The sequence below is a fragment of the Artibeus jamaicensis genome, unplaced genomic scaffold (genome assembly GCF_021234435.1).
Source record: "Artibeus jamaicensis isolate MK-2021 breed Jamaican fruit bat unplaced genomic scaffold, CSHL_Jam_final contig_354, whole genome shotgun sequence".
Classification (NCBI taxonomy): domain Eukaryota; kingdom Metazoa; phylum Chordata; class Mammalia; order Chiroptera; family Phyllostomidae; genus Artibeus; species Artibeus jamaicensis.
This window is the reverse complement of record NW_026521803.1, coordinates 18,986,300-19,003,015: the sequence shown is the minus strand read 5'-3', so window position 1 is coordinate 19,003,015 and position 16,716 is coordinate 18,986,300. Positions and strand designations below refer to the sequence as shown.

General features: G+C 41.6%; 1 protein-coding gene across 3 annotated transcripts; it reads right to left on the bottom strand.

The window, feature by feature from the left end:
- Positions 1 to 521: 521 nt before the first annotated feature.
- LOC119056150 (zinc finger protein 271) lies at positions 522 to 14,353 on the bottom strand. Of its 3 annotated transcripts, none has more exons than XM_037154476.2 (3): positions 14,254 to 14,353; positions 13,368 to 13,587; positions 522 to 3,731 (listed from the first exon to the last, which is right to left on the bottom strand). In XM_037154476.2, the coding sequence occupies exons 2-3, from the start codon at positions 13,465 to 13,467 to the stop codon at positions 2,017 to 2,019; spliced, it is 1,815 nt and encodes a 604-aa protein (XP_037010371.2). In that variant the 5' UTR covers positions 13,468 to 13,587; positions 14,254 to 14,353; the 3' UTR covers positions 522 to 2,016. The 3 variants fall into 3 exon arrangements, with proteins under 3 accessions (XP_037010371.2, XP_053520113.1, XP_037010372.2); XM_053664138.1 differs by lacking the exon at positions 14,254 to 14,353 and adding an exon at positions 13,927 to 13,958; XM_037154477.2 differs by lacking the exons at positions 13,368 to 13,587; positions 14,254 to 14,353 and adding an exon at positions 6,444 to 6,560.
- Positions 14,354 to 16,716: the final 2,363 nt, after the last annotated feature.

Genomic DNA, 16,716 nt, shown 5'->3' with positions numbered 1-16,716 from the left:
GCCTGACATTGAGTATTTATTGAATGAAAAAATGACTACGCACCACACTCCTCGTCATTGCTAATACTTCCTTGCTTCTGTGCCTTTTTGGACCATTCCCTCCCTGCCTTTATGCTCCTACCTCATCCTTCAGAACTCAAATGTTGGAGGCTCCATAAAGCTCACCATTTTCTTTCCAGTCAGAATCGAACCCTACTTCCTCTGAGCTCTTGTATCTTGTCTACTGTTATGATTACATTGAGCTACGTGTTTTCTGTATACATCAGTCTTTATCAGTATGCAACATAGGCTTTGTTGGGACAGTATACAGACTGTTTTGTATGCAAACTTTGTGTACATATAAAAACCTTAAAGAATGCCTTGAGCATAGTAGTTTAGCAAGGTCTGTTGGATTGAAATAATTGGATAATTATGGGAGATGTTCAAAGTAAATGACAGGGCAGAATTTTAAAAAACGGTTAATACCAGAAAGACAATTTGAAATGTTCATTTTTTAAAAAACTTTATTTTCCAGTAGAAAACTTTACATATATGAAGCCTATTATCAATATGTATATCAGAAATCAATAAACAAAAAATCTGATGAATGTCGCCACTTAAAGAAATCAGTACATCTTTTTATTTTTTAAGTACAAATTTTAAAGATTTTATTTACTTCTAGAGAGAGGGAGAAATAGAAACATCGATCAGTTGCTTCTCACACGCCCCCTACTGGGGACCTCGCCCGCAACCCAGGCATGTGCCCTGACCTAGAGTCAAACCAGCAACCCTTTGGTTCACAGGCTCGCCCTCAATCCACTGAGCCACACCAGCCAGGGCAGATCTTGTTATTTTAAAGTAGATTATGCTACACAGAACCTGGGGGTATTACTTTAGCTATCATTTTGTTCGGTCTATAGATTATAAGACAAATACAGTAGTAGAGAAATCATTACATTTTGACACGCAGAATTCTTTTTTAAAATTGTTCCACATATTTAGAAGCTGTAATTAAATGGAAGTATTGAAGAAATGATCTCACACTGCTAAAGTTTATAGGCTTCATTATTGAGAGCAAAACCAATCCATATTTGCTGTTGAACATCACAGGAAGTTAAAAACTTCTCATTAGGAAAACCGAAACTAGGTTAAAAAATTTTTTTTTGAGAAAGTAGGGCACTGGCTTGATGTAGTTAATAAATGTAATACCAGAATAGCACAGTATGCTCACACACAGGGGACTTAATGATAACTACCATTAGCATAAGCTAGAACTCTCCTGCTGTCAGCAGATACATGTGAAATCAGAGTGAATGCCAGTTAAGTTGTGGAAGGTGCTTAAGTTTTCCCTACATTAATTAGCAATTTCTCTGATATGTCATAGGTAATTTCGGCTCATTAAATGTTTGAGATTACAGTATGATTATATCTCTACATTCTGATTGCACACCCCACAAGACTGATTTTTATAATATCTGATAAGGTTCTTAATACTGTTAACACATTTCTTACAATGATAAAACTCTCCTCTTATGGACTGCATTGAATAAGACTAAAGCTTGTCTTACATTATAGCAGATACGAAGGTCTTTCCATTGTTGTTGGTATTCACTAAAATTTTTATTCACATTGAACATTTTCCCGCAACACACACGATTCCTCCTCAGAATTTAAGTTCAGTAATGTCTGAGCTCTAAGTTAAACTTCATTATAAAAATGGAATCAATGTCTTCTATCCACTGTGGGGTATTTTTTTTTTTTAATGTAGCCCAAGAGTTGAGCATTGATTAAAACCTTTTTCATTATCATCAATAGCACTCATACGATTTTCTTTCTGGTGTAGTGTCTCTCATACTGAATAAAGTTGGTGTATACACTAAAGGTTTTCCCACATTCATTGCATGTACACTGTCTTGGCCATGGTCAGTAAGTTCAGAGAGCTGAGTAAAACTTCTGCAATGAAGAGCCCTGCGGGGTTTCTCCCCAGGGTGGATTCTCTGGTGTTCAGTAAGATCGGTGCACGTGCTGAAGGCTTTCCTACGTGTCGCATTTGTATGGCTTTTCACCAGCGTGGATTCTTTGATGGTCAGTGAGGTCAGAGAGCCGACTAAAGCTTTTGCCACACTGATCGCATGGATTTGGTTTCTCCCCAGGGTGGACCCTCTGATGTAGGATAAGAGCTGAGCACTGACTGAAAGCCTTCCCACACTCATTACACTTGTATGGCTTTTCCCCGGTGTGGACTCTCTGGTGTTTGATACGGTCTGAGTTCTGACTGAAACTTCTGCTGCACTGTGTGCATGGGTACGGTTTTTCTCCAGTGTGAATTCTCTGGTGAAGAATAAGGTCCGAACTCTGACTGAAGGCTTTCTCACAACTGCCACAATGATAGGGCTTTTCCCCAGAGTGCACTCTCTGATGTTTGGTGAGGTCTGAGCTTTGACTAAAGCTTTTATTGCACTGATTACACGCATATGGCTTCTCTCCAGTATGTATTCTCTGATGTTTGATAAGGTCCGAGCGACGACTAAAACTTTTAGTACAGTCGCTGCACGGGTAGGGCTTCTCTCCGGTGTGGATTCTCTGATGTAGAATAAGGTTGGAGCTCTGACTGAAGGTCTTCCCGCACTCATCACATTCATAGGGTTTCTCGCCTGTGTGCACCCTCTGGTGTTTAACGAGGTCTGATCTTCGACTGAACGTTTTACTGCACTGGTTGCATGGGTAAGGCTTCTCTCCAGTGTGAATCCGCTGGTGATTAATAAGATCTGAAAGTCGGCTGAAGGTTTTGCTACACTGGTTACACGGGTAGGGCTTCTCTCCAGTGTGAATCCTCTGGTGCAGAATAAGGACTGAGCTCTGATTAAAAGACTTCCCACATTCATTACATGTATACGGTTTCTCTCCAGTGTGGATCCTTCGATGTTTAATAAGGTCCGAGTTCTGACTGAAACTTTTGCTACACTGATCGCATGGATATGGTTTCTCCCCAGTGTGGATCCTCTGATGTAGGATAAGGTCTGAGCTCTGACTGAAGGCTTTTCCACACACATCGCATTTATATGGTTTTTCACCAGTGTGGACTCTTTGATGTTTTATAACATCAGAGCTCTGACTGAAATGCTTGTTACACTGGTTACACGTATAAGGCTTCTCACCAGTATGGATTCTCTGATGTTTAACCAGGTCTGAGCGCTGGCTAAAACTTTTACTACAGTGGCTGCACTGATAGGGTCTTTCTCCGGTGTGGATTCTCTGATGTATAATAAGGTCTGAGCTCTGACTGAAGGCTTTCCCACATTCATCACATTTATAGGGTTTTTCACCGGTGTGGACTCTTTGATGTTTAATAAGGTCTGAGCTCCGAGTGAAACTTTTAATACACCAATTGCAAGGATAGGGTTTCTCCCCAGTATGAATTCTCTGATGCAGAACCAGGGCTGAGCTCACACTGAAGGCCTTTCCACACTTGTCACATTCATAGGGTTTCTCCCAGTGGGTTCTTTGATGCCTAATAAGGCCTGTACTCCAAGCAAAGCTTTGTCCACATTGACCACAGTGATGTTGTCTTCTTTTATAGTGGTTCTGATCCTTTTCATTTAACTGATCTCCAAATTCACAGAATTCTCTGCGTTCAGCTTCCTGGAGAACATTGTTTCTGGGTTTGTCAGATTCTTTAGTCAGTAGTTCAGTTTTTGCTGTAATTTCCTCCTCCAAAGCAAGCTCTCCAAGCTTGGTCTTAATCTCACCATCTAGAACAATAAACAAAATTCAAATGGAATGTGTTCCCCAAAACGTAGGAAAGTTTCGGGTAAAACAGATCAGTATTTACCTATAAAATGTTATCACAGCCCTGGCTGGTGTGGCTCAGTGCATTGAATGCTATCTAGCCTCTGAACTGAAGGGTTGCCGGTTCGCTTCCTGGTCAGGGTATGTGCCTAGGATGTGGGCCAGGTCCCAGGATGGGCACATGTGAGAGGCAACCGATTAATATTTCTTTTGCACGTTGATGTTTCACTCCCTCTCTTTCTCCCACCCTTCCCCTCTCTCTAAAAATAAATAAAATCTTTACAAAAACATCATCACAATATGGGAGTGCTACAAAACAAAAAATTATCCTGTCAGAGGGAAGCTAGGAAGACTCAATAAACAACGGGTCACAATAACTGTTTAGAGAAGTGGCTTACCAGATTGGGTCTGGATATGTTTGTCACAGGAGATCTGGGAATACTGAAACCTATCATAGTGATTAGGAAAGTTCAACCAAAGTGGAGCCGATACGTAAGCAGTTTATGAACATTTGTAAGGGACGCACTGTGAGAGTGGGGCGTGGGTGGAGGGAAGTGGGAGGAGGCAGCGGCGCCCGGCTGTCACTGGGGGGTGCACCACCAGGCTGGTCAGAGGCTGCCAACAGGGCAGAGAAAGAAGCATCGTGCCCAGGAATGGTCAAGACAGGATCCTAAATTAAAAAAGAAAAGTTTATAGATAATCCTCCATCTTTTTTGTCCTGATTATCACCAAGGAAGTGGCCAAGAATGCATGATCCCCTTTTTAAAACAGCTGAATTCGTGCACCAAACTTCTTTACCAAAGTGTGTAAATTATGAAGAGGTTACAGAGGTGGGGTCAGAAATCTCCTTTGAGTTAATTTTTGAAGAGGCCGTTCCTATGCTCAACGATATCAGATGCCTGTGATGGTAGGAAGCATGAGAGTTCCTTTGAATGTATGTATTTCAAGATTTTATTTATTTTTAGAGAGAGGGAGGGAGAGAAACATGGATGTGAGAGAGAAACATCAACCGGTTGCCTCTCCAACGCATTCTGACGAGGGACTCAACCTATTCCGAGGCATATGCCCTGACTGGGAGTCAAACCAGTGACCTTTCTCTTTGGGGACGGCACCCAACCAACTGCCCCACACAGGTCAGGGTGCTCCATTGAATTTCTTGATTGTCAGCCCACTGTTAAGCCTACAACTGTCAAGCTGCAAATGGTTTAGAGAGCTGAAACCATGACACAGATGAGTTTTAAAGGCAAAAGTCCAAATCCCAAGCCTCCAAGTGTCTGGGTAAATCTAGATGTGTGCTGACTGACTTATGAAATATCTTATGTCTTACGGAATTTACAATATATGTAGAATTAAAATACATGGCAAAAATACTACAATGGGAGGGAGATAAATAGAACTAAAATATTACAAGATCTTTGGGTTATCCTAAAAGTAGTAAATTAAGATAAACTGTAATAAATTAAATGTGTATGTTGTAATTCCTAAGGCAGCTTTTTCCAGCCAGGTTCCATGAGAAAATAAATTAGAAAATGATTTGTGACTATTTTCTTAATTATTCCAAGAAATGATATATAGCCAGTACCACAATCAATGTATAGAAGAGATTTTAACACATTATTTACAATGGATGCCTTAGATTTAATTCTCTCACAGAATCACGTCTGAGAAAGGCTGCTATGAGGTAACCACTAAATAACAAAGAATGCATAAACAACAAATTAATAGAAAAATTTAAACAAAAACCCCAATAATGCAAAGTTAGGCTTAAAAGAGAGACAAAAGAAATAAAACACAGGATAAATAAAAACAAATGGGATGGTACATTTAAATCCAAGCACCAGCTATGTTAAATGTAAATTTACTACTCCAATAAAAAGCAAAGGAAAACCAGCAGCTAAGATCATACTTCATGGCTAGACCATGAATGCTTCTAGGGACGAGGGAACAAAACGAGGATGCCCTCTCTTACCACTTCTTTTCAACATTGTGCTACTTCTATTCAATAGTCCTAGCCAATACAATAAGATACAAACAAATAACTGAAACATACAAATAAGAAAGAAAAAAGTCAAACTGCCTTTACTTATACACCACTACATATATACAGAATCCTGAAGTGTCTCACAAAAGCTATTAAAACTGGTAAATGAGTTTATTAAAGCAACATACAAAAACTCATTGTATTTCTATATATAGCAATGAGCAATTAGAATGAAAATGTAAAACACTTTTATTAATTGTATCAAAAATACTTAGAAACAAATTCAACAAAGTACCTGCAATATTTGTATAATAAAAACTATAAAACATTGCTGAAATTGAAGAAGACCTAATAACTAGAAATATATGCCATCATTTATGAATAGACAGATTTAATATTGTTAAGATGGTAGAATTCTCAGCAAAATGATCTATAGATTTAGTGCAACGCCAGTCAAAAATCTCAGTAGGCTTTTTTTGTAGAAAGTGACAAACTGATTCTAAACTTTATGTACAAAGGCACAAAGTATCTAAACGATTTTGAAAAAGAACAACATTGGAGAGGTTACACTATTTGATTTCAGGCTTTACTATAAAGCCACAGTGACTAAGGCAGTGTGGTAATGGCATAAGGATACACACCCACTAGTGGAATAGAACAGAGAGTAAATAAGTAGATTGAAACATATACATACAACTGATCTTCAACATAGTTGCAAGATAAGTCAGTGGTGAAGGGATGGTCTCTTTTCAGCAAAACATCCTAGAACTGGATATCACAATGACCAAAATCAACTCCAACGCTTTCCTCATGCTATACACAAAAACTAACTAGAAATGTAACGTAAACCTAAACATAAAAGCTAAAGCTATAAAACTAGAATAAAGTATAGATAACCAAAATTGATGCACAGAACTTTAGAAAATAGATTTGTGTTGTTTAAGCCACCCAGTCTGTGCAATATTTTGTTATGGCAGCACTAGCAGACAAATATGGTATGTTTTTAAACTTTATACATTTAGGGAATTTTACCCCATGTATTTTCTTTTTTGTTTGTTCAAAATTATGTTTGGAAGACTCATTCATATTCATGTGTATAGCTGTACTACATTCATGTTCACTACTATAGTGTGACATACACCACGATTTATTTACCCATTTCCTCCAACGGACAATAACATGTCGCTGTTACAAACAATGCCAACATGAATATGTTGGGACATCTAACTCAGTGCACGCATGCAGGTGTTTCTCCAGGTTATAAAAACTTAGGATCAGAACTGCTGGGTCTTCAAGTAGATATTTCCAAAGTGGTCAAACCAATTCACGCTTCCATCAGGAGCATATAAGAGTTAACATTGCTCTCTCTTCTAACTAACATTAAGATCTTTTTTTAACTCATTGTATCAGGCTCTTATCTCTATAGCTACATTGAAACTATAGTTATTAAAGTCCCTAACAGGTTCTGTCTTGACAAATTCTACAGTCAATTATTGATCTTATTCTCCTTTAAAATTTTTTTTTTTTTATTTTTAGAGAGAAGGGAAGGGAGGGAAAAAGAGAGGGAGAGAAACATTGATGTGAGAGAGAAACATTGATCACTTGCCTCCTGACCTGGGACCAAACCCACAACCCAGGCATGTGCCCTGACCAGGAATTGAACAAGACACTCTTTGCCTTGCAGGATGACACCCAACCACCTAAGCCACATCGGTCAGGGCTTATTCTTAAAAAAAAAAAAAAAATAATAATAATAATAATTAATGTTTATTGTTGCCACTATTACAGATGTCCCCCATTTCCCCCAATCTTTTTATTGATTTATTTGACATCGTAGTTTGCTTTCTTGTTAACTTACCCTTATCCTATTCTCCATGCAACAGTCAGAGTGATGTTTACATGCTATTATCTTATATAAAGAGTTCCAGTGGCTTTCCGAATAAATTCCAAATTCTTCCTATGGCCTAAAAGCTTCTGTGATCTGTTCCTATCTGCCTTCACTTCATTCTACCACCCCTATTACCTGTCTAGCCCAGGCTCGCTCTGTGCCTGATACATCTCCTGTATTTGCCATTCCCTCTGCCTGGAACATTCTTCTCTCAAATAGTCAATGGCTTGTTCTCTGACTTCATTTATATCCCCAACCACTTTTTACCATTTCAGAGAGGTACAACACTTGGTGAGCCCTGAATGTTGAGGCAACAGATACGAAAGCAGATCCCAGTTTGCACTTGGGCACTATTAGAGACTTAATACCTGACCAGAGTTCCAGATGACTATTACAAACTGACCATTGTGTACCAGTTGTTATTTAATCCAGCAAATTATGAAATTGGACATTCAAACCTGCACTCCACTGTAAAAGCAAGTCTGGAAGACAGTAAATTCTATGTGCCAGTGACTCAGATTCTCACGGCGCCTGTTCCTGTTTCGAAGGACAAAAGTGAATATTATAGGTTAAAAGGGGTGGACTGTAATGGACATTCTCCTTTTACCCCCATAGGTCTATTGTTTACGCTGCTCTGTGTCTCAGCAGGCTATTAGTTTATGGATTGTATCACTTGGGGTTCCATGCCCTCTGGCTTGCAATTAGATTTGGCCAAAAGTAGGAGGAGAACTGAAGAGTGACCAGCTGTCCTGGTTTGCCCAAAACAGAGGGGCTTCTCAGCATGTGGGACTTTCAGTGCTAACTCCCAGGCAAACTGGGAGGAGTTGGTTACCCTACATCTTGGCTTCCCTCTCCCTGGGCCAGGAGTTGGAAGTAATTGTAGTTCTTTTAGCAAAGGCCACAGCTCCCATTGGGAGGCTAGGTCCTACAGCCAGCCACCTGCTCTAGGATCTGGAAATCAAGTTCTTTCTATGTAACTTAAGGCCTAAAGGTAGTACCTCCTCCTCACCATTGTTTGTCCCCAGACTGTGCTCCATCCCTGGTTGATTGCTATAATCCTGACCATCTTTTTCATGAAACTTTCAATTACCCCAACTGAATGAGCCATCTGTTTTCTGCTGGAATACTGATACATTCTGGTCTATTTTTTCCTCAACCACTATTACCACCTGATACTATCTTGCATATTTATTTACTTCCTGTTTTCCCCATTAGAATGTAAGCTCCTTGAGGGCAAGGTCTTTTCTGTTCTGTTCACTGCTACATCCTCCACACTTAGAGCAGTGCCTGGCACAGAGCAAACCCTCAATAACTAGTAAAAATATTTTATGGTCAATAACAATTAAGCTATGATCTTACTAATAACAATTTACCAACAATAAGTATTTGTTGAATAGTTAATTAAATGATTTGAAGGAGCCCTGACTGGTGTGGCTCAGTGGTTTCAGCACCGGCCTGCAAATCAAGGGCTCACTGGTACGATTCCCAGTCAGGGGACATGCCTGGGCTGCAGGCCAGGTCCCCAGCAAGGGGCACATGAGAGTCAACCACACACTGATGTTTCTCTCTTTTTCTTTCTCCCTCCCTCCCCATAAAATAAATAAATAAATATTTTAAAAATATGATTTAAAGGATACATAAACATTAGCAGTGACTGTCTTTCAACAGTGGAGTTGCAGGTTATTTAAACTTTCTCTTTGGTACCTTTCTGCATGTTATGAATGCACTTTGATATAATTATATTACTCTATAATTAAAAATGCTATTTATATACACTCTAAGAGGAACAAACAGATGCAATATGTATGTCAATTTATGTAAAACTGAAAGGAGAAGGCCCAGCTCTACACAGCGCTTCTAAGGAAAGATGAGAGTTAGATGCTTTGAAACAGATTCTTAAAGAAAGACAAATTCTAAATATGTACAGGAGAAATTTAAAAAATGAAAATAAAAAATAAGATAAAATAAAAAATAAAATAAAAATAAAAATGCTCCAAAACTAAAAAGATGCAGAAAATCTAGAGTAAAAGAAAGAAAACACAGAAGTTGAATTTCATAGAACGGTAGTAATGAGAGGACCAAATAGAAAAGTAGCAAAATATGATGTAGAAGGGAGACCATGTAAAACATTTGAACAAAGTTGGGGTCAAAATTATAGTGGCTACTATTTATAAAGAATTTACTACCAGCCAGTTCTGTCCTCAGAGTTTTATATACAGGATCTCATTTAGTGCTTGTGGTGTTTGTTATAGTAGTAATGGACGCCACTGAATCCTACCTCCCCAAATCTACATCCTTGTATAATTCTCATCCACATGACTCTGAAACTGGTTATGTGACTTATTTTGGTGAATGACATATTAACAAAATTAACACAAACCGGTTGGAAAAGTGTTTTTTGCAGGGAGAGATCTCCAAGATGGCAGCCTAGGTAAACATGGCTCGCCTCCTTGAACAACCACATCAAAATTACAACTAAACTACAGAATAACCACCACTCAGAACTGGCAGAAATCAGGTTGAATGGAGATCATGCAACCACAGAATTGAAGAAGCCACATCCATCCAGACTGGGAGGAGGGACAGAGATGTGGAGACATGGAACAGGCTTGTCCCACACTCATGTGTGGCAGATAAACAGTGGGATGGGTATCTCAGGACCAAGGAGTCCCAGCCCCACACCAGGCCCCCCAGCCCAGGATTCCAGTGCCAAGAAGATAAGTCCCTGTGGCTTTTGGCTGTAAAAACCAGTGGAGATTGAGTTGGTGGAAGAAACTGCTCAATTCCTAATCAGTTCCTCTTAAAGGGCCCACACATGAACTTACTCATCCCCACTGAGCTCCAGCACCAGGGCAGAGGTTTGAAAGGCACCAGTGGCACACAGGGAGGACTGAAGTGTCTGGCATCAGAGCGAGAGATGGGGGACAGCTTTCTCTAAGACAGAACTGCTGGCAGAGGCCATTGCTCCTCTTCTGAGCCCTCACCCACCAGAGCCACAGAGTGTAGTGGGTACTGTCTCTGAGACTCCATCAACCTGCCTAATACCGTTTGCCTCATCCTGGTGATTCCCTGAGGCTCCATCTCACCCAACCTATGGGCCCACCCAAGCAGTTAACAGTAGCTTTTCCAAATGATTGACATATCTTGGCACATGCTTCTGATCTTTCTAAATCCTCTCTAACAAACAGCAGCTGGCGTGCTAAGTGGTCCCAGGCTCAGCACTAGCAGCAGCTGGCCTTGAGTCACAGCCTGGCTTTGCTAGGGTACCTCTAAGCCCAGCAGAAGAAGCAGCCAGCTGCAGACTGCTTTATAGCTTATGCCAAGTGGCCCCAGACAGAACACAAGTGGGCACCAGAGCCTGCTGAAGTAAGCCCTGCTCTGTGGAGTGAGCCCCTGAACAGCTGATCCTCCACAGAGGGTAGAAATTGGTGGCCAGTGGTCACAGTCCTTGCAGTTGACTGGCCCGAGTAAATCCCTCCCATTAACCTGCCAACAGCAATCAAGGCTCAACTACAAGAGAAGGACATACTCAGCCCACATGGAAGGTGCACCTCAAGTACCCAGCTTGGGTAATAAGGGAAGTTTGGCCACTGGACCACACAGGACACCTACTACATGAGGCCACACTACAAAGACAGAGAGTCATAGCAGCTCTACCTAATACATAGAAACAAACACAGAGAGGCTGCCAAAATGAGGAGACAAAGACACATGGCCCAAATGAGACAACAGACAAAACTTCAGAAAAATAACTAAACAAAATGGAGATAAGCAATCTCTCAGATGCAGAGTTCAAAATACTGGTTATAAGGATACTCAAGGAACTTAGTGGGGATCTCAACAACATAAAAAGATTCAGTCAAAAATGAAGGATACACTGATTGAAATAAAGAACAATTTACAGGGAATCAACAATAGAGCGGATGAAGCTGAGAATCAAATCAATGATTTGTAACAAAAGGAAGCAAAAAACAACCAGCCAGAATAGCAAGAAGAAAAAAGGATAGTATCAGCATCCTCTGAGACCACTTCAAGCACACCAACATTCACATCCTAGGCGTGCCAGAAGGAGAAGAGAAAAAGCAAGAAATTGGAAATCTATTTGAAAAACTAATGAAAGAAAATTTCCCTCGGTTGGTGAAGGAAATAGACATGCAAGTCCAGGAAGCACAGGGTCCCAAACGAGATGGACGCCAAGAGGCCCACACCAAGACACATCATAATCAAAATGCCAAAGGTTAAAGATAAAGAATCTTAAAAGCAGCAAGAAAAAAGCAGGTAGTTACCTACACGGGAGTTCCCATAAGACTGTCAGTGGATTTCTCAAAAGAAACTTTGCAGACAAGAAGGGATAGGCAAGGAATATTCAAAGTGATGAAAAGCAAGGACCTAAACCAAGATTACTCTATCCAGCAAAGCATTTAGAATCGAAAGGCAGGTAAAGAGCTTCTCAGACAAGAAAAAGCTAAAGGAGTTCATCATCGCCAAACCCTTATTATATGAAATGTTAAAGGGACTTATTTAAGAAAAAGAAGATCAGAATGATGAACAATAAAATGGCAATAAATACATATCCATCAACGGATGAATCTAAAAATCAAACTGAGCAAACAAGCAGAACAGAAACAAATTATACATAGAATGGTTTGATGGCAGCCAGATGGGAGGGAGGATTGGAGGAATATGAAAAGGTGAAGGGATTAAAAATCACAAGTTAGAAGTTACAGAAGAGTCATGGGGATATAAAGTACAGTATAGGAAATGGAGTAGCCAAAGAACTTACATGCATGACCCATGGACATAAACAAAAGTGGGGGGATTGCCTGCAGGAGTAGGGGGTGCTGGATGGAGTGGGGCAAAGGGGAAAAAGTGGGACAGCTGTAATAGCATAATCAATAAAATATAATTTAAAAAATAAAAAAGAAAAGTGTTTTGCATGCCAGCGCTTGCTGTCTGATTTTGGAAACTTGCTGCCCTGTGAAAAAGTCTGGGCTGGTCTGCTAAAGATAAGCGACCCAAGCCATAGAAAGCACTCACAGCCAGGCTTATATAATTGAAAGTGGCTTAGCTCCTGCCCTAGGTGAGCCAACAGATGAGTCCTTGAGTTATCCTAGGCAAGACCAGAAGGAAAACTCTGTCCAGCTGAACCAGTCCAAGCTGATGACCTACAGAACCATAAGAAAATAACATGGTTTAAAAATGGCTGACGTTTTAGGTCACTTACTTTTGGGGCCCCTTTCTGTGGAGTAGTAGATAGACACAAACCTCAAAATAACCTCCAAGATATGAATCAGTAGACACTTATAAAATGAGAAAACAGAGTCATAAGAAAAAGCAATTTGCTGAAGCTAGTAAATGACAAAGCTAGTATTTAAATCCAGGTTGTCTGAGTCCAAAATCTTGAACTACTGCCTTCCAGTAAATGGGAAAGATGATTTGAAAAGATTTTAAATGGGGAAATACCAACCGCTGGCAGATTGGTGGTGAGGTGTTTCTAACAGGGAAAAAAGGAGGCTTTGGGAGACTGAAAGGACAGCAAGACATTCCTTGAGAAGGACTGCCAGAAGTCACGACCAAGTCCTGTGACTGCTGCGCTGAAGAGATGTTACTGCGCAACAGAAGGAGGGGAAGGCAAGGAGGAGAACCAACAGCACCCGGAGGTGCTAACGGAGCCGTGTCACAGCCCCCCCCCCACCACCACCAAGAAAGATATAATACATTGCTTCTCACCTGACAGAAGGTGTTGGTCTTGAGCTTCATAATTGGACTGTATCTCCATGGGCTGCAATTGGACGCTCGACACCTCAGGGAGCAACCGGGGAGTTACCATGTCCTCTGTAAGCTTTTCTTGTCTGAGACCCGGAGGCAAGTGGGCACCACCGGGCTTGGAAGGGAGTCATTGCGGAGCCTGGAGATACAATTCCTGGCCCTAGACCACCAGAAACATCCTCTAGATATCAAAGGAGCAAAGGAGAAAACAAAATCTCATTTAATTTCCACGTGGTTTTCTCTCAGAATTTATTAAGCTTCCTTTCTCTCATCCCGGAGTCAGGCTTTACCCCTTTCGGACACGAGTTCTCCATTCAAAGTCTAGAGATCTTCAAACATCACCGGGAGTTAATGCTAGCAAAGTAAGGGTATATAACTAGAAAGACAGGCAGGAGAGGTAATCTTAGAATTTTGCCCCAGCCGTTACCACCACGCTATTCGCTTCCCCTCCTGTACCCGCCGACACTTCTGATCCATCATCAGGACCTGTTTTTCCTCCTTCCCTTCTCCCTACACTCACACAACTCAGGTTGCTCTTTCCGGACACGGTGGGCCGATCCCCGTGGTCTACGCTCGTGATCCCACCCACCCCCGGTTTCCGGGTTTCCGGCGTTCATCCGATGGAACCCAGGGGCCTGCAAGGGCCGACCGGATACCGACCCCGCGCTGGGCCAGGAACCGAACCAGCTCGCCGAACCCGGGAACCGCGCCCGAGGGCGACCCGGGTGGCCTTGACTCTCCATGGCCCCAGGAAACCGCACACGGTGCCTTGGCAGCGCTGCGAGGACGCTCGAACGGAGAGATCACCCGAGTTCCTCCGCCTCTCCGGGGCCGACATCAACCGTACCTCGAGGAGTTCTCCAGACCGCTGTCCAGCCTCGCCCGCGGCGAGCCCGCCATCGCCAGGTCCGCTCCGGGAATCTGGGAGGGTTTGCTCGGCTCGCTGAGCGGGGCTGCGGAGGTGCGCATGCGCGGCGGGCCGGCGGCGGCCCCAAGCGGTGAACCGCGGGGCAGAGATTTAACACCGGAAAGCTCACGGCCCCAGCGGGGTCGGGACAAGGGACGCTGTGAGCCTGCGCCAGATCCCTTGCCCTAGCATCCCGTTCTTGATTTGCATGTCGCAAAATATCTTTCGGGAAAGCTCCCTGGGGCAGGGTAGGTCTTCTGACTACAGATCGAGTTCTCCCTTAGTTCTGTTACCTCTTTTATCTACCCGCCCCACCTCCCTCTCTCAATTAGATTCGCTGGTTTGCTTCCATCCTAACTGCCTGTCCTCTGATGTTTCCCCCGAACGTTGGGATGCCTCTTAGTCCCCTGGAGGCCTTGTCGAAATACTGATTGCAGAGCCCCACCGATTCAGCAGCAGGTCTGGAGTGCGAGCCCAAGTTCTCAGGTGATCCTGCTGCTGCTGATTCTGAGAACACACTTTGAATACCACTGCCGTAGAAAATAAGTAGTGCTCAGCAATTAATCCTTGAATTGCTGGGAAGCAGGTTTTCATCTATTCTGCCATCAAGAAAGGACAGGGGGTCTCCTTCTAAGAAGTTTGCTTCTTGCCTTTGCGATCCTTATTTTGACTAGAGGATAAGGGTATGCAGAAGGCCCTGAAATGGGGGTGGGCGGGGTGGACAGCAGAGCATCAGGGTAGGAAAGGATATTACCGTGTTCTCGGAAATATCTTGGGAAGTAAATGGGGGAATTGGGAGAAGAATTGAGACAGGTCAGACCTGTGACTTTGGATAAGACGCTTGGAAGAAGAGGTGCAAGTATGAGAGAGTGGCAGCCGGCTGAAGCGATGGTTAAGGTGGAGGAGGAGGGCTTCCTGTTCCAGCCCAAGACCCTCTGGCGATATATGAAATCTTCAGGTAGTTCGAATGAGACCCTAATGTTATCCGTAAGGACTTGTTTGGGTCCAGCCCTCACAAGTAGCAGTGCAGTTACTTAAAAAAAAAAAACAAAAAAACTTCACTAAGGTATAAAAGACATACAGTTATCAGCAAATCTTTCAAGTATACAATTTGACAGGTTTTGTCATATGTACACAAGCCATTAAGTTACCACCACAATCAAAATAGTGAACATATCCAGCAGCCCCAAAAGTTTTCTCTTTCCCTTGGTAATCCCTTCCTGCCTCCCACAACCCCCTACCAGTGTTCTGCTTTCAGTTATTACCCATTAGTTTAAATTTTCTAGAGGTTCAATTAAATGAAATAGTACCGAGTATACTCTTTTTTGGTCAAACTTCTTTCCATTGGATGTATATACCACAATTTATTTATCTGTTCACCAAGCAGATGGATATTGGTTTATTTCAGTTTTTTACCATTACAAATAAAGCTGCTTTGAACATTTATGTATAAATCTTTATATGGACATTTTTTATTACATAGTAGGTGTATGTTTAGCATTTTCAGAAACTGCTACACTGTTTTCAGAGTGGCTGAACCATAGACATTCACACCAGCAGTGTATGAGAATGCCATAGTGACATACCACTTATAACAGGTTTCCAATAAAACAGAATGAGAAAGTTAATAAAAAATTAATTATCACATACAAAGGTAAAGGGTTTTGTTGACCTTTATTCAGAAGTGAACATAGACCTTCTGGGTGTCTGACCAAGGAAACCAAACTGTTGTTTCAGATTATGCTAGATTCCTTGCTGTCCAGAGTTTTACCAGAGACATTACGTTCTGTGTGTGTGTCAGAAATCAGTTGGGAACAGTTTGTTGGATTGGCCAAAACAAACCTACAGCCGGCTGTGCTCCACACCAGCTGACAACTGAAGAGGTTGCCCTCAGGAAGGTAAGGAATTCAGAGGTTTTCAGAGAAACCAGGAAATAATACGAGATTCTCAGGAACGAAACAGAGAGGCCACCTACCAGTAGCCTACCTGATTTTTCTCTCCTCTTCCATTTCTTCTTGGGGAAAACTAGGCCAAATTAACATATATCTGATTTAGGCACAGATTCTAGGAAAGTGGTTTTTTTTTTTTTTTTTTAGATTATGATGAAAACTATGAGCCTTTTCCTCAGAAAGTTGGACATAAAGATCCACATGTGAACTTTTGCTTACCAGGTATTATTTTGTATTGGATATCAATTTCATTTGATACTGAAATTATATAAGCAATCCTCATAAAGGATGAATTTCAGTGTAAATATTAATTTCCAGTTCCAGGTAAAAAAGGGACATAAATCCAAATTGTGAAGCCACATAAAAAATTAACTTTCCTTTTGATCAAATCAATATGAACAAGTGGGCTGCTGCTATTTGTTTTGAACAAGACATCTACATAATGAACAGTATG

Excerpts from the sequence above, each read along its gene's own strand:
- LOC119056150 (XM_037154476.2), bottom strand. The coding sequence starts at position 13,467 with ATGGTAACTCCCCGGTTGCTCCCTGAGGTGTCGAGCGTCCAATTGCAG. Across the intron at positions 3,732-13,367 it reads AGACCAACACCTTCTGTCAG|ATGGTGAGATTAAGACCAAG; the intron begins GTGAGAAGCAAT and ends TTATTGTTCTAG.